At 48.2% G+C, this 27,980-nt stretch overlaps 1 protein-coding gene across 2 annotated transcripts in view; it reads left to right on the top strand.

Moving 5' to 3' along the window:
- KDM4A (lysine demethylase 4A) overlaps positions 1-27,980 on the top strand; it is a 53,119-nt gene that overhangs the window by 13,072 nt on the left and 12,067 nt on the right. For both annotated transcript variants that reach the window (XM_049774646.1, XM_049774647.1), the window contains exons 4-13: positions 450-564; positions 4,792-4,985; positions 8,815-8,864; positions 11,228-11,331; positions 11,725-11,862; positions 13,953-14,200; positions 15,176-15,354; positions 15,546-15,958; positions 23,180-23,300; positions 27,752-27,933. In XM_049774646.1, coding sequence (XP_049630603.1) covers positions 450-564; positions 4,792-4,985; positions 8,815-8,864; positions 11,228-11,331; positions 11,725-11,862; positions 13,953-14,200; positions 15,176-15,354; positions 15,546-15,958; positions 23,180-23,300; positions 27,752-27,933 — 1,744 coding nt within the window. The remainder of the gene's footprint in view (positions 1-449; positions 565-4,791; positions 4,986-8,814; positions 8,865-11,227; positions 11,332-11,724; positions 11,863-13,952; positions 14,201-15,175; positions 15,355-15,545; positions 15,959-23,179; positions 23,301-27,751; positions 27,934-27,980) is intronic.

The raw sequence follows: 27,980 nt of genomic DNA, 5'->3' as shown, positions 1-27,980 counted from the left end.
ATGTATGTTTGTGTGTTTTGGGGCCACACCTGGTGATGTTCAGGAATTACTTCTAGCCCTGAACTCAGGAATTATTCCTGGTGGTACTTGGGTATTTGGATACTTGGGACCAAACCCAGGTTAGCCATTTACAAGGCAAGCACCCTATATGAGCTGTACTATTGCTCCGGCCCCTTGCAGGATAACTATTTTTAGTAGGCTTTCAGGAAAGAGTTGAGGAGGTCATGCTGCCTAAGGAAGATGGGTCCTAATTGTAAGGACTGGTCCCTTCCCATAGAAGGTTCCTTCCCAGGGAAGAGGAAGTCACTGAAGAACTTTCAGGGCCAAGGTTATGTCCTCATTCATTTGAAATGTTTTTGCTGTTCCTGAAATGGGAATTGTCTTGTGCTGTTCTTGATATCTACATTATTTTATTCCTTAGACATTATCACTTTTGTTACTTTTGAAAGGTACTGTACCCCACGCTACAGTGAATTTGAAGAACTTGAGCGGAAATACTGGAAAAATCTCACGTTCAACCCCCCAATCTACGGTGCAGATGTGAATGGCACACTCTATGAAAAGGTGAGGGGCGCTGGAAACTTGCCTGTGATTCTGTAATGCACTGTGGTTTTTCTCTGCCCAGCACACAGTAGGCCATACAGGCTGCCTGCTGAACGGGTATAGGAAGGGAGCCAAGCTCTTCCACCAGCTCATGGGCCTTGCGCACTTAATTGTGGGTTTTTTTTGCATGTGACTGAATTTTATTTCTCCCACTCTGCATGTAAATTGGATGATTTGGTGTTCTTTGCAAGGGCTGTTAGAATAGTCCGTGGGTGGTAGCTGATGAGTTCTTGAAAGGGGGGATCACGGGAAATGAGAGGTTCGGGGAGAGGCAGTGTGTTTCTGCAGAAAAAAGATCACTGACTAATCTAATGAAAGGGGTATGTATTTAAGAAGAGAAACGTATGTAGATGTTCAGAACCCTCATACTAGGTTCTGTAATAAAAGCTATTTTTGCTGATCTCACCAGCTAGGAATCTGCGCATAAAGAATTGCTTTAGAGTTGTTTAGCTGTGGTAGAAGAAATAAATATTTGATCTCCCTCCCCTCCTGCAGTGCTCAGGGCTTACTCCTAGCTCTGCTCAGGGAATCACTCAGAGCTCTTGTATCATACCAGAATTGAAACTGGGTTTGCTGCTTGTGAGGCACCTGCTGTACTTTCCCTAATTCTGTGACTTTCTCCCCCTTTTTTTTGATTGTATAAAAAATTTTTTACAAGACATTTCAGGGATTTACATTACTTTTTTTTTTTTTTTTACTAACTTAATTTAATAAGTGTTGGTTTACAGATTTGTTTATAATATACTTATTTTGGTGGACATTCAGTGTTCCAATACCAATCCCATCAACAATATGACCTTCCTTTCAGCATTGTCCTATTTCCCGGTGCTCCTGGGGTTACTCCTGGCTGTCTGCTCAGAAATAGCTCCTGGCAGGCACGGGGGGACCATATGGGACATCGGGATTCGAACCAACCACCTTTGGTCCTGGATCAGCTGCTTGCAAGGCAAACGCCTCTGTGCTATTTCTCTGGGCCCTTTTTTTGTTTTTCTGGCCTCACCTGTTGGATGCTTAGAGGTTACTCCAGGCTTAACCCCTGGCTTGGTGGGACCTTATGGGACCCCGGGGATCTAACCTCGGCTAGAGCTTGCAAGGCAGACACCTTACCTCTAGCACCACCTCGCCGGCCCCCATGCCTGCTTTCTTACGTACAGAATATATTGCTTTATTACAACAAAGTGGTAAATGAAATTATCAAAATAGTTCAGTAAAGGAATATTTGAGAAAAGTGTTATATCTGATATTGGTCATTGAGGGTTTACAAAGCTTTTGCTAGTTGAACCTTCTGTAGTACTATTTTTGTTTATTGAACTTAGTGGGCTTCTATGCTACTTTCCCATTCAGTTTATTGTGCTCCTACTGGGCTGTGTCTATGGTGAAATTTGAAAGTATGCCACTCCAAGAAGTCCCCTGAGATTTCAGCCTGAATACTTGTATATCTGAGCATTTCATTGGCTTGGCACCGCTTGTGAGATTAGTCCTAAATTATGTTTTCATTTTGTATTTGGGGCATGCCTGATAGTGATTGAGGACTACTTTCCATTTGGTGTTTTTTTTGTTTGTTTGTTTGTTTTTTGGGTCAAACCTGGCAGCGCTCAGGGGTTACTCCTGGCTCTACGCTCAGAAATCGCTCCTGGCAGGCTCGGGGGACCATACGGGATTCGGGGATTTGAACCACCGTCCTTCTGCATGCGAGGCAAATGCCTGACCTCCATGCTATCTCTCTGGTCCCTCCATTTGGTGCTTTGGGTTTGCACCCGACTGTGTGTTAAGGGACCATGTGGTGCTGGATCAGACTTGGCCTCTCCCGAGTATAGAACTTGATCCCCTCTCTCTGGCCCACACTCAAATTTATTTTCATGTTTTGGGCCAGAGCAATAGTACAGTGGGTAGATTACTTGCCTTGCATGTATCCAATTTGGGTTCTGTTCCTGTCCAGGTGTTGGTCCCCTGAACCAGGAGTAAGCCTTGAATGTAGATCCAAGTAAACCCTGAGCTCTACAGGGTGTGCTCATATAATCTCTCCAAAAAGTTTTTATTATTATTTTTATTACTATTATTGGGAGGAAGAGTATTTTTTGTGGGGTGGAAGGTTTGGGCCACATCCAGTGATACATGGGCTATTCTTGGTTCTGTCTTCGAATATGACTCTTGGCAATGAACAGGAGCCATATACGTGATGTCTGGGATAGCTTTTGTTTTTGTTTTTGTTTTTGTTTTGGGGTCACGCCTGGTGTGCGATCATGTGGGATGCCGGGGATTGAACCCTGGTCTGTCCCAGGTTGTCTGCATGCAAAGCAAATGCCCTACCACTGTGCTATCGCTCCAGCTCTATGTCTGAGATATGAACTGGACTTGGCAGGATGCAAGGCAAGGGACTTAACCCTGGTACAATTCCTCTGGCCCTCAAGGGATTTAATATTTAACCTGAGGATTCCAAGTTTGCTAAAAACAGTTTTTATTTGGGATGGGTGGGTAGGTGGAAGGAAGGAATGGGAATGACAGAGGATGCCCTGAAGATATGGGGTGAGAAGGTACCAAAACAGCTACTTAGAGAAGCTGTACTCATTGCTGATCACAAGTTGGGCAGATTTAGGTGACTTGGGTATATATGTTGTATTTCTCTATGTGTGCTCCTGCTTGTTTTCTTCAGGGGTTTGAACCTAGGGCCTCCACAAGCAAGACAGGTGGTCTAATATTGATCTACTGCATTCCATTTGCAGACTTTTAACGAAGTTTGGAAACTTTTTGTGATATAATTAATTTCCATGGCTTTATAAAATAAAAAATTAAAAATTAAAAAAAATTTTTTTGGGTTTATCCTGCTGGTGCTTAGAGCTTTATTATTGGCTCTGCACTTAGGGATAATTCCTGTTCAGGCTTGGGATCATATAGGATGCTGGGGACATCCTATATTAAACCTGGGACAATTGTGTACAAGGTAAACACCCCATTCACTGTACTATCTTCCTGGGCTCCAGTTTGTATTAATTAAGGCTGGAATATTTATTTATTTATTTATTTATTTATTTATTTATTTATTTATTTATTTATTTATTTATTTATTTAGTCACACCCAGCAGCGCTCAGGGGTTACTCCTGACTCTGCTCAGAAATCGCTCCTGGCAGGCTGGGGGACTATATGGGATGCCAGGATTCAAACCAACATTCTTCTTAATGCAAGGCAAACGCCCTACCTCCATGTTATCTCTCCGGCCACCCCTGGAGGGGTGGGGGATGGGGAACCACACCCAGCAGTGATCAAGGCTTACCTCTGGCTTTGTTCAATAATCACTCCTGGTAGGCTCAGAGATCTTGTGGAGAGGTGGGGATTGAACCCAAGTCTGCTGCATACAAGACAAGTGCCCTATCTGCTGTACTAATGCGTCTATGCTTCTGTCCATGACTAAGTGTCTTAACTTTTTTTTTTTTATGGTGGTTTGAAGAGATATTTGTTACCTGAGCCATCTCTTACACCAGTGCTGTTCAGTGAGTGCTCTTGGTCAGGTGAAAGTCACCTTTTGAGGGGGGGCCCACACCTAGTAGTGATTAGGGGTTACTCTTGACTCTGTGCTCAGAGATCACTGGAGTATCAAGGAATGCCATGGATTGAACATCAGCATGCAAGGCAAGTGCCCTATCTGTTGTGCTATCGCTCCAGCCCATAATAATATTTTTTGGGGGGGCAAACACCATGGGGTGTTTTCAGGCATTGTTTTTGGTTTTGTACTCAGGCATCATTCCAGGCAGGCTCAGGAACCATAAGGGATGAAGATGATTGAACCCAGGTCAGCTGTGTGCAGAGCAAGTGTCTTCCCTACTGTATTATCTCTCTGACCCTGTTTTTGTTTTGTTTCGGGTCACACCTGGCAATACTCAGTGCTTACTTCTGGCTCTGCACTCGGGTCACTCCTGGTGAGGCTGGGGGACCATATGGGATGCTGCGGGGGGGTGGGGGGGGTCAGTGGGTTGGCTGAATGCAAGGCAAATGCCCTATCTACTTTACTGTTGCTACTGTTCTGAAATAGGGTCACTTTTAGTGGTGGCTGTGTTAATTGAGCCGAGGGGCTGTGATTTGCTGTCCACACATGCCATGAGATGTCACCTCAGTGTTGATGGCTACCCTGTAGCTGCTCTGATTTGTAAGTTCGGACCCCAGTTTATATTCAGCATCACTTTATTTCACAGCATGTCGATGAGTGGAATATTGGTCGCCTGAAAACAATCTTAGATTTGGTGGAGAAGGAGAGTGGGATCACCATCGAGGGTGTCAACACCCCTTACCTGTACTTCGGCATGTGGAAGACGTCCTTTGCCTGGCACACTGAGGACATGGACCTCTACAGCATCAACTACCTGCATTTTGGAGAGCCAAAGTCCTGGTAAGATCACCTGTACTGGGAACCAGGGCTTCTCCATCTGAGGGAGCCTTGGAGATGCTCCTCAGGTTGTGTTTGAATGTGGGTTCTGGGGGCCGGAGAGATAGCATGGAGGTAAAGCGTTTGCCTTGCATGCAGAAGGACGGTGGTTTGAATCCCAGCATCCCATATGGTCCCCCGAGCCTGCCAGGAGCGATTTCTGAGTGTAGAGCCAGGAGTAACCCCTGAGCGCTGCCGGGTGTGACCCAGAAACCAAACCAAAAAAAAAAAAAAAATGTGGGTTCTGGCTCAGCAGGTTTGGGGGCGGCACTAGAAGATTGCCCATTGCATTTGGAGCCCGGTTCCCAGTGGCCAGGCTTTAGACGTCAGTGCCCTGGACACCATTGTACACACGCAGAGTGTGTCAGAGTTTCTGACGACCACAGAGGCCATTTCCAGCCGCCCCACTGCTCTCTGATTTCTCTCTCTGAACAGGCCTGAGGCATTTCTTTAGAGGCAGACTTCCAAGACTGGTGTCCCTCCTTCAGATGATAGAAAGCTTTCTTTTCCTCCTGGAAAAAGTCCTTGGTGAGCCAGCTGTGCGTGCTTAACTCAGGGCATGATCAGTCAGTATGGGTGAGAGAGTGAGTGAGTGAAAGAGAGAGAGAGAGAGGAGAGAAGAGAGAAGAGGAGGAGAGAGACTGATATACATACACACACAGACAGATACACTCACAGGAGTGTCCTCACTGCTTCCCTGCACTGGCTTGATTTCCAGGCAGCATTTGAGTGAAGGTGTTTTAGACAGCAGAGCAGTAAGACTGATGAGGGCCTTGCCCTCCCTCAGAGGAGACTGACCAGGAGCAGACTGTATAAGCAGAGCTCTGGCGCAAGTTGGTGTATGTAGGAAGGTGGACACGGGGATGGGAGCAAAGGGGTTAGGTTCTCCAGAAAAGGCCGTGCAAAGACCTAACAGTTGGAGGACTGGTGGTGGGTTCAGCAGAGGGGAGATGAGGGAAGTGAGTCCCAGTGGTATGGTAGAAACAGCAAATGGAGACCCTATGTTGAGAGAGGCACGGGGTCCTGTAAGGGGCCCAGTGTGGCTTGGAGTTCTAGCATGTGAGCATGAGGGTCTGGGTGGATCCTGGCAAGGTGGGGAACTAGCTACCTGTCTTCATTTATTTCCTATCATCTTTAGCTACTCCTTTCCCCAAGGTCGTCCCTTTCTTTCTTGCTTTCTAATGTCTGAATTTTTTTTTTCTGATCATAATCAGAGGATATTCAGGGTTTATTCCTCATTCTTGGTTCAGGGATCATTCCTGGTGGTGAGGTGGACCATATAGGGTGCCTGCCAGTGGTCAAACCTGTTTCAGCCATATACAAGGCAAATGCCCTACTCCACTGTACTGTTGTTCTGGCCCCCACTCAATATCTGTTTTGGGGGGCAGAGATATTATAAACCCATGGTTAGCTGAAACTGATGGTCTGATTTTATTCCTACCTGGCTTTACTTATATGATCTGCATCATAACTTCTGTCTTCCCCCTATTTGCAAGTGTTCTAAAATTGGATTTCCGTTCTCACATTGAGGTTTTCTTGTTGTTACTTACATATATACCTTAGGTCATCTGGAGTGAATTGCCAAGACTTCTATGTGAGGCCACCAGATAGATGATGATCTCAGAGTACTTTTTTTTGGGGGGAGGAGGCCCACACCCGGTGATGCTCAGTGGTTACTCCTGGCTATGGGCTCAGAAATCGCCCCTGGCTTGGGGGACCATATGGGATGCCGGGGGATCGAACCACGGTCTGTCCTAGGTTAGCATGTAGCAAGGCAAATGCTCTACCGCTTGCACCACCACTCCAGCCCCAATCTCAGAGTACTTTTTTGGAGACAACTCCACTTCTGTCTTATTTTATAGTGAAGCTATATGGGTTGGGAACTTATTTTTGTGGGTTAATTTTTTAGAGTCCCTTAAAAAGGTTAATTAAATAGATTTGCTATAAGTTTGGCCTAGACTTTTTTTGTTTGTTTGTTTGTTTTGTTTTGTTTTTGGGTCACACCCGGCAGCGCTCAGGGGTTACTCCTGGCTCCACACTCAGAATTCACTCTTGGCAGATGGGGGGACCATATGGAATGCCGGGATTCAAACCACCGTCCTTCTGCATGCTAGGCAAACGCCTTACCTCCATGCTATCTCTCTGGCCTGCATGGCCTAGTCCAGTGGTCGGCAACCTGCAGCTCACGAGCCACATGTGGCTCTTTACACTTTTAATTTGGCTCTTATGTGTGCCGGGCGGCTGCTCCAGGAGTCAGGACTCTGCTCCGAGCCTCTGTGCGCGCCCTGTGTGGCTCTCAAAATAAATTTCGATCGTGGTTTTGGCGAGATTTGGCTCAGTTGAAAAAAAAGGTTGCCGACCATTGGCCTAGTCGTCTTCTTTTTTTTTTTTTTTTTTTTTTTTTTTGTGGTTTTTGGGTCACACCCTGTGCTCAGGGGTTTTTTCTGGCTCTAGGCTCAGAAATTGCTCCTGGCAGGCACGGGGGACCATAAGGGATGCCGGGATTCGAACCGATGACCTCCTGCATGAAAGGCAAACGCCTTACCTCTATGCTATCTCTCCGGCCCCTGGCCTAGTCTTAAAAAAAAAAATTGTGGTTGTGGTGGCCATATTCTTTCATGGCTGTGCTAGGTTACTCTTGGCTCACCACTCAAGAGTTGTGAGTACTCCTGGTAGTGCTCAGGGAACCATATGGATTGCTGGGGATTGAACTTGGGTTGGCCATTTGCAAAGCAAGTGTCCTAGCCCCTGTTCTATCTTTCTGGCACCTTGGCCTAGTTGTGATAGTTTTTTTTCCTCCTTTAAAAATTTTTTTTTTTTTTAAATACAGAGCTTTTGGTGGGGGGGGGGGCTATTTTTGTTTTGGGGCCATATTCCGTGGTGCTCAGGAATCACTCCTGGTGAACTTGGGGTCATCTTATGGGATGTTAAGGATTGAACTTGGGTTGGCCACATGCAAGGCAAGCACTGTACCTACTGTACTCTTTAGCTTGTAAAGAGCAATTTCGGTGGTGTCTAGACTGTCCTACTGTGTGGAGGGCTAATGTGGCTGGCCATTATAGCAGAGATGCAGAGAAATGGCTTCCTAAGCAGATGTGGGCCAGGTCTCTAAACAATCAGTTTCTTTTTTTTTGGATCATACCCGGCAACGCTCAGGTGCTACTCCTGGCTCTATGCTCAGGAATCATTCCTGGCAGGCTTGGGGGACCATATGGGATGCCGGGATTCGAACCACAGTCCTTCTGCATGCAAGGCAAACACCCTACCTCCATGCTATCTCTCCGGCCCCCTCCAAACAATCATTTTCATTCTGTGCACTATACTCTGTCCACTAGGCCTTTCTGTCTCATCCAGGACCACTTTAATACTGTCCTCTATTATTTTTTCCTTCAAAACTTATACTGCATGGGTCTAGAGCTGGGGATGTAGTTCAACAGTAGAGCACTTGCCTTGCATGTTTTAGGCCCTGAGTTTAGATTGGACAGAGAAAACTAGATTACTGTGTGAGTAGCATAAAAGTGAGTAATACTGAGTGCATTTCATTGCATAACTCCTGACTAGCTCCTGGCATATACTCAGCTAATGCCTTATTGAATGAATGGCTGAAAATTCATTTACACTTTCATGTTGGTTCCCTGGTTTTCTACCCAAATAGTTTCAATATTTCATTTCTTCAGATCTCCTTTCTTGTTTTTGTGTCCGGAAAATTGAACATTCTGGTGTGTGCAGCTGCCTGAAGAGTGGATGGGTTGTGCTGCTCAAGTCAGCTGGTGATGCTCTTGTGTGCTTGCAGGTACTCGGTTCCTCCGGAGCATGGGAAACGTCTGGAGCGCCTTGCCAAAGGTACTGGGATCCTTCCACTCCTTACTTTGCCCAGTGTGACTTCTGTTGGGGTCCTTGTAGGCAGGGGTGCTTGTGCTAGGCAACCTGAGGGGTTTCCTTAGCAGAGCCTCTATCATCAGTGCCATTTTGCTTGCTCCCATGATGGGACTTGGCAGTTCTGACATAGATCCTGCTGGGTTGATTTGACCAGGTAAAGTTAAATGAGTCATATGGGATCTGGATCTTCTGCTGAAAAGAAATAATGAGTTAAAGTGAGATTTAAAAAAATTTTTTTTCTTTTGGGCCAGAGATAAAGTGGAGGTAAGGCATTTGCCTTGCATGCAGAAGAACGGTGGTTTGAATCCCGGCATCCCATATGGTTTCCTGAGCCTGCCAGGAGTGATTTCTGAGTGTAGAGCTAGGAGTAACCCCTGAGCGCTGCCAGATGTAACCCACCAGCAATCATTCCTGGGCCAGAGTTATAGCATAGCATGGTAGGTGTTTGCCTTGCATACCACTGACCAAGCTTAGAACCCTGGCATCCCATGGTCTCCTGAGCCTACCAGGAGTAATTTCAGAGTGCAAAGCCAGGAATCACACCTAAGCTCCACTAGGTATGGCCCACAAAAATAAAACAAAAAACAAACAAACAGCAAAAGAAATAACTCCTGACAAGCTGGGGTGGTCGACCATATGGGATGCCAGGGATTGAACCTGGTTCAGTTGCTGTGCTCTCCTGTTCTATAATATATGCTGTGCTATTGCTCTGGCCCCTGGGATTATTTTGATTTTTTTTTGTTTTTTTTTTTTTTTGGGGGGGTGTCACAGCTGGCAGCGCTTAGAGGATACTCCTGGCTCTACACTCAGAAATCTTTCCTGGCAGGCTTGGGGGACCATATGGGATGCTGGGATTCAAACCACCGTCCTTCTGCATGCAAGGCAAATGCCCTACCTCCAAGCCATCTCTCCAGCCCCACTGATTTTGCTATTTTTGAAGGTTGCAGTTTGGGTTATTCCTGGCTTTGGTCAGGAATCAGTCCTAGAGGTGCTTCAGGGACCATATGGAGTGCTGCGATAGAACCAGGGTCAGCTGTATGTATGTTATTTAACTGCTGTACACTCTATCTGGCCCTATACTTTGTGTTTTAGAAGTAGATCTTGAAAAAAGAAAAAGAAGTAGATTAAAAAGTAGATCTTGGGGCTAGAGAGAGTACAGTGGATAGGGTGCTGGCCTTGCATATGACAATATATCAGTCTCTAGATTCCTATATGTCTGGTCCTTGAGTCCAGCAAGAGCAATACCTGAGTGCTAAGACATGAGTAAGCCTGGAGTACTGCTGGGTGTGGCCCAACAATCCCCATTCTCTTCCAAAAGGATGTTGTTTTTTTTTAATTTTTTTTATTTTGGGCCACACCCAGTGATACTCAGGTGTTACTCCTGACTCTGCACTCAGAAATCGCTCCTGGCTTGGGGTGACCATATGGGATGCCGGGGGATTGAACCACGGACCATCCTAGGTCAGCTGCTGCAAGGCAAATGCCCTACTGTTGTGCCATCATTCCGACCCTGCCAAAAGGATCCTTTTTTTTTTTTTTTTTTTTTTTTTTGGTTTTTGGGTCACACCCAGCGGTGCTCAGGGGTTACTCCTGGCTGTCTGCTCAGAAATAGCTCCTGGCAGGCACGGGGGACCATATGGGACACCGGGATTCGAACCAACCTTTGGTCCTAGATCGGCTGCTTGCAAGGTAAACGCTGCTGTGCTATCTCTCCGGGCCCCAAAAGGATGTTAATAGATAGATTGGTGCCGCTGTAGGTCCAGTCCCATCAGAGTTGGGTGTTGCTGATGGAAGCAGGATTCCCAGTTAATTGGACAGAGGTTCTATGGATCTCAAAAACTTTTTTTTTTTAATCTCCCACCCACACAAAAATTTCTTGTAAGATAAGCAAGCAGTAGGCTGGAGCGGTGGCGCAGGGCGTAAGGCGTCTACCTTGCCTGAGCTAGCCTAGGATGAACCTGGATCCCTGGCTTCCCATATGGTCTCCCAAGCCAGGAGCAATTTCTGAGCGCATAGCCAGGAGTAACTCCTGAGCGTCACTGGGTATGGCTCAAAAACAAAACAAAACAAAACAAAACAAAAAAGAAAGCAAGCAGCTTGGGTTGTTCTCTATTGTCTCCCAATGTTGGGTCACTCTTAGAGTACCTACCTTGGAGAGAACCAATGGGTACGTGGTGGTGTTTCTTTGGAATGGAACTGAAGTGAACAGTTCCCTGCATAGCAATTGGGGGAGTCCACCTCCTTAGGGGCCTCTGGCACAGGGGGCTGATGTGACTCTCAGAGCCACCTTAGCTGTGTGTTAACCTATGCCCATTTCAATTAAATAGGCTTTTTTCCGGGAAGCTCCCAAAGTTGCGAGGCTTTCCTCCGCCATAAGATGACCTTGATTTCTCCTTTAATGCTGAAGAAATACGGAATTCCCTTTGACAAGGTGAGCTCTTTGACATACACAAGTCCTTGAGTGGACCTGCAGTCACCATTTCTGGGGACATAGAGGAGTTTTCCTCTAGTGCTTTACTTGATACCGGTGGCTGTAATCTGTGTGTGGGGCCATAACATTCATTTAAGAGTGTTGGAGGTGGGGCCACAGTAGCTTCCCTGTGTTGGGGACAGCCTGGCAATGTGGATTTGGAGGAATGGTTGGTTCTTTGTAGCCACGGTGTCTGCTGTCCTGGCTTTGCAGCTAGTTAAGGCGCCATTATCCCTGTGGCTTTATGCCTTGTCCTTGGTTACTCAGCCACGTTGCGCAGAGCTGGAGCTCCCAGAGTCTGGGTCGTAGACTTCTGCCGTTTGATGCAGCTGCTTCAAGTCTGCTCTTGTTCAGGTAACTCAAGAGGCTGGAGAATTTATGATCACTTTCCCTTACGGTTACCATGCGGGCTTTAACCATGGCTTCAACTGTGCCGAGTCCACCAATTTTGCTACCCGGCGGTGGATTGAGTATGGCAAACAAGCTGTGCTGGTAAGTGGCCTTGGTTTCTTTGTATAATATCCTGATCAGAAATGCCTGGGACAGGGGCTGGGGATGCTGCTCGAGCGAGATAACTCAAGCTTTGCATGTATGAGCTTCCAGGTTTGATCCCTCGAACCCCACGGTTACCTACCGTTAAGCATTGCTAGTAGCTATCCTCTTTTGGGTCAGATAACATAGGGGTCAAGGCATTTGTCTTACAAATGGCTGTCCCTGAGTTGAACCCAGGCACCACATATGGTCCCCTGAGCTCTGAGCCAGGAGTAAACCCTCAGTATTTCTGGATGTGACCTAAAAATCTAAAAACTAAAAAATCCAAAATTAAACCTATCTCATTGAGCAAGTTCTTTTGACTGGTGATTAAAATACTTCTTTTTGGGGCTGGAGAGATAGCATGGAGGTATGGTGTTTGTTTGCATGCAGAAGGACGGTGGTTCAAATCCTGGCATCTCATATGGTCCCCCAAGCCTGCCAGGAGCGATTTTTGAACGTAGAGCCAGGAGTAACCCCTGAGCACTTCGGGGTGTGACCCAAAAACTAAAAAAAAAAGACAAAAACAAAACCTTTTCCCCCCTTTTTCTTTTTTTTTCTTCTTTTTCTTTACCCCACCTCAATTAGAATACTTTTAATTCTTTCTTTTTTTTTTTTTTTTGTTAATATTTTTTTTTTTTTGTTTTTTTTTTGTTTTTGGGCCACACCCAGTAACGCTCAGGGGTTACTCCTGGCTATGTGCTCAGAAGTTGCTCCTGGCTTGGGGGACCATATGGGACACCGGGGGATCGAACCGCGGTCCGTCCAAGGCTAGCGCAGGCAAGGCAGGCACCTTACCTTTAGTGCCACCGCCCAGCCCCATATTTTTGGTTTTTTATTGGGACATACCCAGAGGTGCTCAGGGATTACTCCTGGTTCTATGCTTCGAAATCACTCCTGGCAGACTCAGGACCCTATGGGATGCCGGGGATCGAATCTGGGTCTGTTCTGGGTGGGCTACATGTAAGGCAAACGCCCTACTGCTGTGCTGTCACTGTGGCCCCAACAATACTTTTAATTCTTTTTTTTTTTTTGGTTTTTGGTCCACACCCGGCAGTGCTCAGGGGTCACTCCTGGCTGTCTGCTCAGAAATAGCTCCTGGCAGGCACGGGGGACCATATGGGACACCGGGATTCGAACCAACCAGCTTTGGTCCTGGATCAGCTGCTTAATGCCGCTGTGCTATCTCTCCGGACCCATTAATTCTTAATTAGAATTTGGATGCTGGAAATGAGAAAGAAAAAGACTAGAATTGTGCAGAATTTGTTGATTACTAACAAAAAAAAAACCACCATTATTTTACATGAAAATTGAAAAAAAGTCTCATGCACGTGAGGCATGGAGGCACTGAATCACATTTCACAGTCCTTCAAGATTCTTGGTTCTTTTGTACTTTGTTTCGTTTTGCTATTTGGCCAAACTTGGCTCTATTCTTGGGTTCCTCCAACTGGTGCTTGAGAGATACCATTGATGCCCTGGTCAAACCCAGGCCTCCCACACTGAGCTAAAGCTTATGTGCCGGCCTTTTGAGCCAGCTCTGTGGTCCCTTATGAAGAATTTCTAAAAGCTTGTTCAGATAAAGTGAGTTATCCAAATGGATTTAATGCACAAATCCAGTGAGCATTAAAACACCCACACGCCTCTTTGCTTTCTCTTGCTTCAGCTGTTCTGAGATTTTTTTCCACTGAGAGTTTTGGGTGTTCATTTTTTGGCACTTTTCGGTTTTGGGTCTGGAGTAACCTGGCTTGATTGGATCTGGCTTAGGAGACAGCAAGGGAGGAGGACACTGATCTCCCCTGGGCCTCCATTGGGTTCTCCACTAGGCAGAACTGGTGAGGATGCATCTCATCCCTGCCAGGCCTTGGCCTCTTCTCTCTGCTCCCCTCCATTGGCAGGCTCTGCATGGACCCTGAGCCCTCAGCTCATGGAGCTTCACCTTTGCTTTAGACAGTCTTATCTTTCTATCAAAGGGGTGGCGGTGGGGCTGGGGTTAGGTAGTTGCACACAAAAGCTGGGCCTGCTCACCTGGTGCCCTCTGTTCTCTTGGACAGTGCTCCTGCAGGAAGGATATGGTGAAGATCTCCATGGACGTATTTGTGCGGAAGTTCCAGCCAGAGAGGTATAAGCTGTGGAAAGCTGGCAAGGACAGCACAGTGATCGACCACACTCTGCCCACGCCCGAAGCAGCTGAGTTCCTGAAAGAAAGTGAGCTGCACCCCAGAGCTGCACATGAGAGCGCCTGCTCCGAGGAGGACATGGCAGGGGTGGAGGATGGCGAGGAGGGTGACTCGAAGAAGAGGTAGGTGGCAACCCTCCAGGCCCACGGTCTGGCCTGGCACCGCTCCAAGCCTGCTAACAGGCTGTTTCCATGTGTGTATGGGGATTGGTTTCAACACTGAGGGTTCCTTGGAGTCCCGGGAGCTTGGGCCTGTCCTCTGCTCTAGTTTGTGGGATGAAACTTCGGAGCATGGATGGGGTGATGACTATTCAGGTCTGAGCCATAGGTGTCCTCTGGGGGAGTTTCCCAGCCTTGTAGGGGAAAGGACACACCTTTATGAGGTTACCCTCTACCAGGTTCTTTTTCTTTCTGAGGCATGGAGACTTCTGAGCACTTTTGCGGGGTGGGGGTTAGACTATACCTGGCAATGCTCAGGGGTTACTCCAGGCTCTGCACTCTAAAATTATTCCCGGTGATGCTTGGAGAGCCCTATGGGATGCTGTGAATAGAATCCAGGTTGGCACAAGATACAAGGCAAGTGCCCTCCCTGCTGAACTATCTCTCCAGTCCCTATTTCTTTTTTTTTTTTTTTTTGTTATTGGGCCACACCCAGCAGTGCTCAGGGGTTACTCCTGGCTGTGTGCTCAGAAATAGCTCCTGGCAGGCACGGGGGACCATATGGGACGCCGGGATTCGAACCAACCACCTTTGGTTCTGGATCGGCTGCTTGCAAGGCAAACACCGCTGTGCTATCTCTCCGGGCCCTCCAGTCCCTATTTCTTTTTCTTTTTTTTTTTTTTTTTTGTATTTATTCCAGTCCCTATTTCTGATGGTCAAATGTGTCAGCTTGTGCCTGGTAGTGCTGGGGGCCCATATAGTGCTGGGGTTCGAACATGAATCCCTGTACATATAAGGACACTGGCACCTGAGTACACCTGTCCTTAGGTCTCTGGGGAACTCTAGGAGTTGATGGGAAGTGGAGTCGGCCAGTTGGGAAGGGTGTGTGTGCCAGTGGGAGTCGGATGTGGGCACTGAAAAGCTCTGCTGCCTTTGCAGCCTCTCCAAGCACCGGATAGGCACCAAGAGGCACCGGATTTGCCTTGAGATCCCACAGGAGGTGAGCCAGAGCGAACTCTTCCCCAAGGAGGAACTGAGTTCTGGACAGTATGACCTGGCGGAGTGTGCAGCCACCCACAGCTCTGTCCGGCCGGTGGAGGATGGCCTCACCTTCCCAGGTGAGTTGCTGGTCTCTGTTCCCCAGAGCTTATACTGACAGTGCATGGGGCCAGTGGAACTGAGGTATGAATGACTGGAAAGGGCTGGCAGGAGCAGCGATGGGTGGGCAGGTGTGGGAGTTGCTGTGTGAGGGCCGCGTGGTGCAACCCTCTCCAATATGTGTGTGTGTTTGTGTGTACGTATGTTTTAGATTATCCTGACTCCACAGATGTTAAGTTTGAAGAGCTGAAGAATGTCAAACTAGAAGAGGAAGAGGAGGAAGATGAGGATGATGAGGAAGATGATGATGATGATGATGACAATGATGACGATGATGAGGAGGAGCAAGAGCAAGAAGCGGCCGCCTTAGATCTTTCTATAAATCCTGTGCCTGTAGTGGGGCGCCTTGCCTTTTCAGGCTCTAAAAAGAAATCCTCCTCCAGCCTGGGCTCCGGGTCATCCCAGGAGTCCATTTCTTCTGACTCGGAAGCCAGTGAGCCCCAGTCATGCCGATCTCGGGGCCGGACAGGAGGCCTTCCTGTGCACACCTACTCTCGAGCGGAGCGGTGCCCGAGGAAGAAAGGCAGTGGTGCCTGCAGCAGCAGCGAGCCTGAGCTGGCTGAGGTATGGACGGCTCTGGGCAATGTCCAGAGCACCCTCTCTAGTGAGGATTGTGGGAGGGAGAAGGGGAAGTGGATGCAGCAGGAGAGATTCCTGCGGGTGGCCTCCTGTCTTTGTCTTTGAGTCACCCAGAGTGCTCTCTTTCAGCTTTTCTGGTTGTGCTTTTTAGCTCTGAGCAGCTCAGCTCAGCCTCAGGATGGGTCCGCTGTACGCTGCATCCCAACCCCCCCAGTTCTTGGTGTGGCCATGCTTGCACCACCCATGTGAGGGTTAGGGATGCGTGAGGTGGCCTTCTTACTCTCCTCTTCCACGCTACCCTGCAGAGACCCTTGAGGATTTATTTCCCTTTGTCTTAGTGCTGCTGACAGCATTCTTTCAGAGATTTGGGAAAGCACTCAGCAGTGAGCACTCAATAGTGACTCATTGCAGCTCTGTTCACTATTTTGTAATGGAAAGGCTCTTGTGAGGCTGAGTTGGCTGCAGCTGGACTCCCTCTCCCCAGGCATCTTCTTCTTCTTTTTTTTTTTTGGTTTTTGGGCCACACCCGTGGTGCTCAGGGGTTGGTTACTCCTGGCTGTCTGCTCAGAAATAGCTCCTGGCAGGCACGGGGGACCATATGGGACACCAGGATTCGAACCAACCACCTTTGGTCCTGGATCGGCTGCTTGCAAAGAAAACACCACTGTGCTATTTCTCCGGGCCCTCCAGGCATCTTCTTGACATCCCAACTGTTAGGTCCCAACTGTGGCCTTAGTGGCATGGAACACAGAGGTCAATAGGAGCCATTTCTTATCTTCAATTCTTATCCCTATGAACTTCATCTTTGACTTTTTGTTTTGTTTGGCCACATGTGGTGGTGCTCAGGAGTTACTCCTGGCTCTGCGCTCAGAAATCACTCCTGGCTTGGGGGACCATACTTGGGGGGGATCTTGCCTGTGTCCATCCTGGGTCAGCTGCATTCAAGATAAGCACCCTACCACTATGCTACCACTCTGGCCCCAATGTCTTTGACTTGTTTTTATTTATCTTATTTTATTTTTTTATTGTGGCCTCCTGTGTGTCATCCTGTGTGCTAAGTTGAAAGCCTTGTTTCTAGGAGGGTATTGAGTCTCACACTGGATGGTCTGGTGGGTTCTCAGATGCAGATGCTGACTGTACTCTTATTCTGTGATTTTGTGCACAGGAATTGCTTCCTCTTGCTTCTTCCTTCTTCACTGGCCAAGGGCAGACTGTTTGCCCCATGCCCTGATTAGTTCCTAGTACAGACTGAGGATTTTAGAGGCAGGGTTGGGAAGTTGTTTCACAACTGCTTTCTGCTTCTCCTGGAGGGATGAAGGAGGCTTGCTCTGGGGACTTATCTTCCTTGGAAATCCTGGCGTCCCTGACTCAGGCTCAGTTTCTAGAGACGCTTCTCCCTGGTGACTATCCCCACCCCTGGGTTGCTACACCCTATGTTTCCTTGTCTGAACTTCTGGCAGCTGCTCTCTGGCCTTTGGGACTGCTGCCACAGGGTTTTGCATGCTGGACACTGAATTCTCCAGCCTGTGTCCCTCTGGTGGTCACATAGACCTCTTCAGGGCCTCCAGAGGCAACCAGACTGCAGAAGGGGCTGACATGGGCAGGGCATGAATATTTGTATGTGAGTTTGGAACTGGTTACTGCTGTTTTTCTATTGTTTTGGAGGGTGGGGAATGTCAGTATACCTGGAGGTGCTCAAGGCTCTATGCCCAGGGATCACTCTAGGTAGGCTTAGGTTACCTTATGTAGTGCCAGGAATTGAGCTCGAGTCACTCGCATGCAAGGTAAGCACCCTGCCTCTGGTATTATTTTCCTTTACTTTTTTATAGGTTAGGAGCCTAGGGGGCCAGAGAGATAGCACAGCATTACAGCATTTGCCTTGCATGCTGTTGACCCCTGAAAGGACTCTGGTTCAATTTGATTCCTGGCATCCCATATGGTTCCTGGAGCCTGCCAGGAGTGATTTTTTTTTTGGATTTTGGGTCACACTCAGTAGCGCTCAGGGGTCACTCCTGCCTCTATGCTCAGAAATCGCTCCTGGCAGGCTCGAGGGAGCATATGGGATGCCGGGATTCGAACCACTGTCCTTCTGCATGCAAAGCAAATGCCCTACCTCTATGCTATCTCTCCGGCCCCCAGGAGTGATTTCTGAGCAAAAAGCTGGAAGTAACCTCTGAGTGCTGCTGGGTGTGGCCCCAAAACATAAACAACAATAGCAGCAATACAAAAAGCAAGTTAGGAGCCCAGTGCTTGTGCTGGGTGCCGGCGATAGTCATGTAGGACTCAGAATATTGCTTTATTTCCAGTAAATGGTTGGAGAATGTGACCTTGAACTTGAGACCTGTGACCTGTCCCAGGCAGTTGGTAACAATAACATCCTTTGTCACAGGGCAGAGGGATCCCACTTGGTTGTAGGAGATGTGATGTGTGTGGATTAGAGAGCTCACTAGTACTTAGGGTTGGCAAGGATGGAAACTCCCTCCAGATAGATACATGGGGGAAGAGGAGGAAGAGGCCATGGCCTCTGTCTAACCTACTCTCCTGTTCAGATCTGTTCAGTGTCTTCCTGAATTTATTTCTCTTTCTCCCCACAACCCCATCAGTAGTTCTCAGCCAGTTGTCTTGGTAGCTCAAGGCAAGGGCCTGAGAATGCAATTCTGGCCTGGTCCTCTGGTGCTGGTAATACCCAGGACATACCTGGTGATGCTGGGGGCTCATGGTGCTGAGGATTGAACCTGAGTTGGGCACATGCTAGGTATGTATCCTAACTGCTTTTTTTTTTTTTTTTTTAATTATAAGCTGCTTTGACAATGTCCAGGTTTTTTTTGTTTTTGTTTTTGTTTTTGTTTTTGGGTCACACCCGGCGGTGCTCAGGGGTTACTCCTGGCTGTCTGCTCAGAAATAGCTCCTGGCAGGCACGGGGGACCATATGGGACACCGGGATTCGAACCAACCACCTCTGGTCCTGGATCGGTTGCTTTCAAGGCAAACACCGCTGTGCTATCTCTCTGGGCCCTGTTTTTTTTTTTTTTTTTTTTTTTTTTTTAATAATTCTTATTGTGACCAAAAGTGAATAACACATCTTTCACAGTAATATTTAAGGTACATAGTGTCTTTTATCCTGACACCCTGCACTTTTTAATTTCTTTGTTTTTGAGCTATATTCAGTGATGCTCAGAGATCACTTTTGGTTAGTTTGGGGGACCTTATGGGGTGGCAGGGATATGAGCCTATGCCAGTCACAAGCAAGGCAAGAGCCTTATGTACTGTACTATCTTTTTGACCCCCAGCACTTTTTATTTCTGTGTGGACTTCTCATCTGTAGCCTGAAGGTCATACTGTCTCTATTCTGTCACCATCTGTCACTGCGTCCTCTGCTGTGCTCTGACCCTGTGGCAGGTCTTCTTTGGACCAGGACAATACCACTAGAGGGCTGATTGTGAGTCACCGTCCAATGCAGTGTTGAGTGTCTTAGTAGGAGTGTGCTGCTTCCTTATACTGCATTGTCCCTAGGGCCTATCTCATGAATCTTCTGAAAGTATAGAAGGAATGGACAGAAATTTAGTTTCTTGTTTTTTTGTTTTTTTGTTTTTTTAAGTTTTTGGGCCACACCCGGCGGTGCTCAGGGGTTACTCCTGGCTCTGCACTCAGAAGTCACTCCTGGCAGGATCAGGGGACCATATGAAATGACGGGGATCAAAACCGGGTCTGTCCCAGCTAGGCCACATGCATAGCAAACACCCTACAGCTTTGCTATCACTCCGGCCTCCCTGAAATTTAGTTTTAGTAGAAATCAGGATGGAAGAGGGAGGGACTTGATGCCTGAGACCTGGTCAGGTACTTTGTCCTTTGAGAGCTCTAATAGCTTCATGTCTTTGGAAAGAGCTGAACGCCGAGGGCATCTTATGTCCCTTGAGCTCCCAGGTAGAGCATCCTCCAGGGTGTCATTGGGGCCTCTTACTGTTTATGTCCTGCTACCTTATGTCAGGGCTGGGAATGTTCCCTGGTGAAGCTGTAGGCTGAGCCCCATTACACATGTTCTTGATAGAGGGGCTGCTTTGAAAAATTCATTTTCCTGGATCAAGTGCCCTATCAGGAACGGCCCTTGACCTGGGGTGCTTGGAATTAGAAGCAGGAGCAGGGAAGGTTAGGAACCTGAGCTGCTGTGTCTTGTGGCCCCAGGCCTGCTTACAGAGAGCCCCGAGGGGCTGGGAGCACTTCTTCCTGCCAGTCCTGTGCATTGCTATCACCTGGCTAACAGCTTGTCCTGGGCTGGAACTCACTCCTTTCAGTCAGAGACTGAGAGATTTGGGAGTTCAGGGGACATGATAGGGGACAATAGCCCTATATGGAGGGGTGACTGCCCTGCAGCTGGGAGACTGGAAAACATAGAACACTGGTTCCATCCATGTTTAGTGGATGTGGTGTCTCTGGGTGTGAGCAGCACACAACGCAGACCCAGACTAGGTCCCTAGGTCATGAGTGAGCCTGTTTTCCTTAATGTCTCTGCCCTTAAGTTGGGGTCTGGGTGCCAGAAGGCTTACAGGGGCACACTGAGCTAGGCTTGAGCACAGGGACCTTTTGTGCTTGTAGTGCCTGATTTGTATTTCTGCATCCTGGTACTGGGACCTTCTTAAGAACTATTGTCCTGGGGCCGGAGAGATAGCACAGTGGTAGGTGGACAGTGGTTCTAATCCTGGCATCCCATATGGTCCCCCGAGCCTGCCAGGAGCAATTTCTGAGTGCAGAGCCAGGAGTAACCCCTGAGCACTGCTGGGTGTGACCCAAAGAAAACAAAACAACAAAAACTACTGTCCTGGATTTTGTGTTATGAGTGTTTGCACATACAAAAAAGCTTTCTGGCTCTTGGTGTCCTTTTTAAAAATGTCTTAGTCATGGGCCCAGCGGCGTTTGCCTTGCAAGTAGCCGATCCAGGACCAAAGGTGGTTGGTTCGAATCCCGGTGTCCCATATGGTCCCCCTTGCCTGCCAGGAACTATTTCTGAGCAGACAGCCAGGAGTAACCCCTGAGCATCGCCAGGTGTGGCCCAAAAACAAAACAAACAAACAAACAAACAAAAATTTCTTAGTCATTTAATTGTAGTAACATCGCTGCATCAAGTCACAAGGGTCCCAGGTATCATTTCTTTTTTTCCATTTTGCAAGTCTGCAGTGGGGTTGGCCACTTGTAGCCTCCCTGTTGTTTTCTGGTCCCTACACCTGCTCTATTCCAGCTGCCCAGCTGTCTCTCTCTCTCCTTTCATCTTCGCAGGGAGTAACCTCCAGCCAAGTCTTGTAGCCATAGGTTGGATGCTAAGTGTTGCTTCCCACACTCAAATTGATTTCATCAACTGCCTGGATAATCAGTGAAATCTCAGTATCTTCAGGTCACCTGATTATCAACCTTGTCTTGCTCAGGGGTTACTCCTGGCTCTAGGCTCAGAAATCACTCCCGCAGGCTCGGGGAACCACATGGGATGTCAGGATTCGAACCACCGTTCTTCTGTATGCAAGGCAAGCACCCAACCTCCATGCTATCTCTCTGGCCCTCAGGTTCCTTTTCAAGGTCTTCTCAATAAGAAGTCTCTGACATCTTGTTCTTTTGGTGCTTGCTAGAACTTAGGACTTAAAGAGAAGTCCAGATGCCACTATCCCCATTAAAAAGTGATTTAGCTGGGGGCCGGGAAGGTGGCGCTAGAGGTAAGGTGTCTGCCTTACAAGCGCTAGCGTAGGACGGACCGCGGTTCGATCCCCCGGCGTCCCATATGGTCTCCCCAAGCCAGGGGCGATTTCTGAGCTCATAGCCAGGAGTAACCCCTGAGCGTCAAACGGGTGCGGCCCAAAAACCAAAAAAAAAAAAAAAAAAAAAAAAGTGATTTAGCTGCCTACCCAGTGAGCTCTCTCCCATTCCTTCCTCCCTAGGACTTCCTGCCTTGTTTTCTGCACCTTCTTGTGCTTCTGAGACTTTTTTTTTATGGTGTTTTTGTGACACACCTGTTGATTCTCAAGGGTTACTCCTGTTTCTGCACTCGGAATCACTTCTGATGGTGCTTGGGGGTCTAACCATATGGGATGTTGGGTATAAAACCCAAATTGGCCACATGCAAGGCAAACACCCTGCCCATTGCACTATGTTGCTGGCCCCTTCTCAATCTTCTTTGTTTTCCCGTCCTGTAAGACATGGCTTCTAATCAGTGGTTTTTTTCTTCTTCCTCAAATAATCTCATCCACTTGGCTGATTTTTCCCCCTCTCCTTATGTTTTTGGGCCACATCTGTTGGTGCTCTGGGCTAGGTGCTCTAGGATGGTATCTAGTAGTGCTGGGACTCAGCCCTGCGCTTGTGGCATGCAGAGCATGCTCTCAGCTGTTGAGATAGCTTTCCAGCCCACTGGCTTACTTTTGGAACCTGTGCTTCAGGCTGCTTTGTCTTGTTTTGGGGCTGCGGTGATCATGGCTCTACCTGGCTATGCTGTGGGAACTATATGTGGCTGGGCTTGGCTGGTCACATGCAAGGCAAGCAAGCACCTTAGGCCCTGCACTGTCTCATAAACCCCTTTAGGCTGCTTTTTTGAAGGTTAAGATCCACACGTAAAGGTATAGGCTTTTCTGTAAAACATTTACATAACACTAGCTTACATTCCTGTGCCTAGTCTTATTTATTATTGACTTTAGATTGGAGTCTTCTTTTATACTTAAGTTAGTATATTTTGATATTTCCATCTTTTTTGAGGGCGGGGCACACCTGGCTTTACTCAGGGGTTACTTCTGGCTCTGCACTTGGGAATTATTCCTGGTGGGCTTGAGGAACCATATAGGATGGCAGGGATCAAACCTAGGTTGTTTTCTGTGCAAGGCAAACACCCTACCTACTATTGCTTCAGCCCCCCCCCCCCCCGCCTTTTTTTTGGTTTTTGGGTTACACCTGGCAGCACTCAGGGGTTACTCTTGGCACTACACTCAGAGAAATTGCTCCTGGCAGGCTCGGGGGACCATATAGGATGGCGGGATTCGATTCACTGTCCTTCTGCATGCAAGGCAAATGCTCTACCTCCATGTTATCTCTCTGGCTCCTCAGCCCCATTTTTAAAATACTTTCTCTCTGTTTTTCTTTATCTCTGCTCCTTCCACTTGTTATTCTTAGACTGACTTGTGTTGTGTCTCTGTTTTAAGGCATGTTCCATTTCATTGCTCTGTATCGTTTGCCCAGGTTGATGATGAATACATATTTCCTCTGAAGGAGAGTAAGAAGTCCAAGGGCCGCCGGCAGCCCTTGAGCAAACTTCCCCGCCATCACCCGCTGGTGCTGCAGGATTGTGTCAGCGATGATGGTAAGTGTGGTTAAAACTCTTTTTAGAAAGACGCTTTTCATCAGGATGCCGGGAAGCACAGTCCAGGACTGGGGTGGGTTGGTGACTTCATGCCTACACAGAGGGCAAAGTTTTCTTTGATAGCTGGTTTATAATTGCATTTTATTATATGTTCTGAGTCCTTTGGGATGCATCTAAATGGGGGTAATGGCAGGTTTTTCCTCCAACAGCTGGGAGAGGTACGGGTTGATTTTTTTTTTTTTTTAAGGACTGCAAAGCTCTGTCTGTGATGCCAAGTCCTGAGCTGAATGTGAGAACACAGAGATAACTAAGGAGATGCCAGGGTTCCCAGGGGCTCACAGGGCAGGGAGGTAGGAGAGCCAGACTGATTGATTAAAAAGATGCAAAAAGAAGATGTTACCCTGGCCAGAGGCAGTCTCTGACCTTGGAAAAGAGAGATGGAAAGGTAGGGAAAAAGGAGTTACACAGGAAGGAGCGAGGTGATGTGACATCCAAATGGGGACATAAAAGTGGAGGTCAGAGTGAGATCTGTAGGCTTGGGAGAAAGTATGTGCCTTGGTCTAAGTGCAGGCGGAACAACTAGCAGGTGTGAGCCTGAAATGGATCCCAGCATTCACTGTCCCACTTCCCACACCTCTGGGTGCAGCCCTGGTGGCCCTTGGTGGGAAAAAAGTGATTGCTTCTGGGTCAGAGTTTAAATAGTGTGCATGGTAGGAAGGCAGTACTTAGGGACTGTCTTGAAAATGGCTTTGCAGGGAGTGGAGGGGTCCTTGCTTTGGTCTCTGGCCTCTCTGAGAGCCTGGTCTTGGAGGGGTGGTAGGGCCAGTAGGCCTGGGGTGCAGGTGTTGAGTGGGGGGCTGGGAGGCAAGCAGGGAGAGAAATGGGGGTTTAGTCTCCTCGTCCCATCTTTGCTCGGTTTTGGAAAGCTGCAAAGCAATTGTGGAGGTGGTCTTAGATCCCTCACAAGAGAAGAGAGCACGGAGGGAGGGTACAGACACTGAGCCTGGTCAGGCAGGAGCAAGAGGAGCCTGTGGAGCTGTTCAGCTTGCATGTGAAACAGATGCTCTGCCACTGAGCCAGCTTGTATCCCTGGAAGCTTTATAGTGTTAATGTTTATTATTGTTGTTTTTCTTTGGTTTTGGTTCACGGCCAATTTTGCAGAGCTTATTCCTGGCTCTGAGTTCAGCAGTCATACCTGGCGGGACATGGGGGACAACATAGGGTACCGGTGTTTGAACCCAGGTTTGCCTTGTGCAGGGCAAGTGCCCTACCCTCTGTACTATCACTCCGGCTCTGTTACTATTTGCACCAAAAGTTATGTTTGTAATAGACAGCATCTCTTTCCCCACCCAACTTTTTTTTTTTTTTTGGTTTTTGGGCCACACCCTGTGACGCTCAGGGGTTACTCCTGGCTATGCGCTCAGAAGTTGCTCCTGGCTTCTTGGGAGACCATATGGGACGCCGGGGGATCGAACCGAGGTCCGTCCTAGGCTAGCGCAGGCAAGGCAGACACCTTACCTCCAGCGCCACCGCCTGGCCCCCCCACCCAACTTTTTATGATGAACATTTCAGTTATGGAGCTCATAACATTTCAGTTATGGGCTGGAGCATGTGCTTTTCATGTAAGAGCCTTTTGTTTTAGTCCCTGGCGTCACATGGTGCCCTGGTTTGGTGTTGGCTTCCGTTTCCCCCCAGCAGCTACCCCAAATATGGAGAAATTGGAAAAGAAGCAGCATTGTATCTGGCAGCCCCCACCTTTTGCTGGCTTAGTTCCAGCACATGTGCCTCAGCTGGAATGAGGGAATAGAATATGATGCCTTCGTAGGCATCTCTGTGGACTGCATTGTGTGTGACCCCCACTTTTGATACCCCAGGGATATCAGCAAGGACTCCCCTGAGCCATTTCTGTCTACTTGCATCCTTCCCTTGTTTTTCCCCTGGAGGTATATCTTAGCTTTCCTATAAGCAGGGAAAACCCAAGCTTGGCTCCTCCATTTTATTGGGAAGCCGTTGCTTTAGCATCTTCATCTTGTTTGCCCCCTGCCCCATGGGGAACATTTTTTCAGTTGCTCTGAGCTTAGTGACAAACACACACGTAACTGCAGTGCAGTAAAGTTCTGCAGAGGTGAGCGGGGGTCCCTACAGCTTTCCCCTTCGTAGATAGCCGGCCCCCATTGCCATCCTCTAAATCAGTACAGCAATTTTTGGCCACTTTGCTTTCAAACAGATGTCAGTGTGTTCTGTTAGGACTATGAGGACCTCTTTCTGCTTTTTGCTTCTATCTTGGTTACAGTATTTCTGCCAGACGTGCAGATTTGTTGCCTTGGGCCCTGGATCAGCCAGGTCCCCAGGACTAGTAGAGGTTGGTTTTCTTTTTTTGCATTAGCCACACTGACCCTCTTTGCCCTTTCCTGATGTCATGCACAGTGGCAGCTGCCAGATCCTGTCAGTGTTAACAGGAGCAAAGGGGCTGGAGATAGAGTGAGGGGGGTTCAGACCTTGTATGAAGCCAGTGCTGATTAGAATGCCTTGAGCATTGCCAGGAGGGATTCCTGAACTTCACTATGGCTCCCAAACCAAACTAAAGCAAATAACTGAAGTCAGGATAGAAAACTGTTTATCTGCTTTAAGGTTGATTGCTCCAGATGGGAAAATACTGGGTGGGGAGATAAGGTGTTTATCTTGTATGTAATTGACCTGGGTTGAATCCCTGGTATCTCATATGGTCCCTCAAGAAATGCCAGGAGTGGGGCCTGGAGAGATAGCACATCGGCGTTTGCCTTGCAAGCAGCCGATCCAGGACCAAAGGTGGTTGGTTCGAATCCTGGTGTCCCATATGGTCCCCCGTGCCTGCCAGGAGCTATTTCAGAGCAGACAGCCAGGAGTGACCCCTGAGCACTGCCGGGTGTGGTCCAAAAAAAAAAAAAAAGAAATGCCAGGAGTGACTCCTGGGTTCAGAGCCAGGAGTGAGCCCTGAGCATCACCAGGTGTGGCTCAAACCCATCCTTCCCCAAACTAGGGGGGAGGCAAAGAAATGGCATTTTTAAGTCTGTTCTAGAGCTTCCTGAGGGTTGCTGTGAGAGATCTCCTGAAAAGCACTCTTGTCTGGTAGGCAGAGAGAAGAGGGTTTTTGGAGGGGGCAGCTGGGATTTTGGATACCTGTACCCAACTTGGTGCTCAGCAGCCTCCTATTGTGGCTGCATAGAACCACCTCCTGTTTACAGGGTTCTCCAAGAGGCTCCTATGGTTGCATTTTCTCCTCCTTTCCTTGCCTGGGAGCATCTGGAGAAGCTCGGGTCCAAGCCTGCCTCCATACCTTTCTGTTTGTTTGTTTGTTTTTTTTTTGGTTTTTGGGCCACACCCTGTGACGCTCAGGGGTTACTCCTGGCTATGCGCTCAGAAGTTGCTCCTGGCTTCTTGGGGGACCATATGGGACGCCGGGGGATCGAACCGCGGTCCGTCCTAGGCTAGCGCAGGCAAGGCAGGCACCTTACCTCCAGCGCCACCGCCCGGCCCCCTCTCCATACCTTTCTGAATTCAGAGCTCTGGCCTTCCCACCCCAATCTGTTCCATAGCTACGAGTCAGGGCTGCTGAACAGGCACACATCTCTGTTGCTGTATCCTCTTCAGGGAATTTCCTCATGGAAAAATTTCCCCATGGAGAGTTGCTTCCCCAGCTCCAGTAACTTTCTTTTTATGTATTATCTAGGGTCAAGGGACAGAGAGTAAAAATTTGGGGTTTTACAGGTTTCTTGTCTATTATTTGTTTATGGTGTCTGGGACAAATTCAGATCTTGGGAACCATATGTGGACAGAACAGGCACCAATTCTCCCATTGCAGCAAACCCCTGGCCTCCATGTGTACCTCACTTGGTTTGACCTTGTAAACACAAGGACCGTTCTCAGCTTCCTGACTGTGGTAGGTCTGGTAGTGCACTGTAGTTCCTCACTGAGGCTTGGTCATTCAGTCCTGTTACTTCCGCGAAGACTGGGAAGAAGCTTCATGTTGGACACACACAAGGCAACCCTCCTTGGAGGCTAACCTGGAGACCCCTGTCCAATCAAGGCAATCTTAGTTCCAGCTAAGCATTATTTTATAAGAACATTTCTCATTGTTTTCTGTTGATGCATCTAAAGAGGAAAATTCACCAAACACGAGGACTTTGTGGGACCAGGGAGCTAGTTTCAAGGGACTAGTGTGTAGACTTGGCATGTGGATAGTTCGGGTTTGATCCTTAACAGTACATGGCCCCCACAAGGTACTGAGAGTAGCCCCCGGAGCACCAATGGTGATAGCTCCACACCGACCCCTCCTAGAATAAAAGATTAGGATTTCACATACTGACAGAGATGTTGAAAACAACCTGGCACTCTGCTTCCTGCTTCTGTCTCGAGGTGGATTTCTCTCTCTTGAGCCCACCTGGGGGTGACTCACTGTGCTTCCCTTCTAGAGACATCTGAGCAGCTGACCCCCGAGGAGGAGGCAGAGGAGACAGAGGCCTGGGCCAAGCCCTTGAGCCAGCTGTGGCAGAACCGACCCCCGAATTTTGAAGCTGAGAAGGAATTTAATGAGGCCATGGCCCTGCAGGAGCCTCACTGCTCCATCTGCATGATCTTTCAGACATATCATCAGGTAAGCGTGGCTGGGTCCTGCCAGGGCTAGTCAGGTGCTTCTTGGAT

Source organism: Suncus etruscus, chromosome 6, assembly GCF_024139225.1.
Source record: "Suncus etruscus isolate mSunEtr1 chromosome 6, mSunEtr1.pri.cur, whole genome shotgun sequence".
Taxonomy (NCBI): Eukaryota; Metazoa; Chordata; class Mammalia; order Eulipotyphla; family Soricidae; genus Suncus; species Suncus etruscus.
Note: the sequence above shows the minus strand (reverse complement) of the source record. Positions and strands in the feature narration are given on the sequence as shown.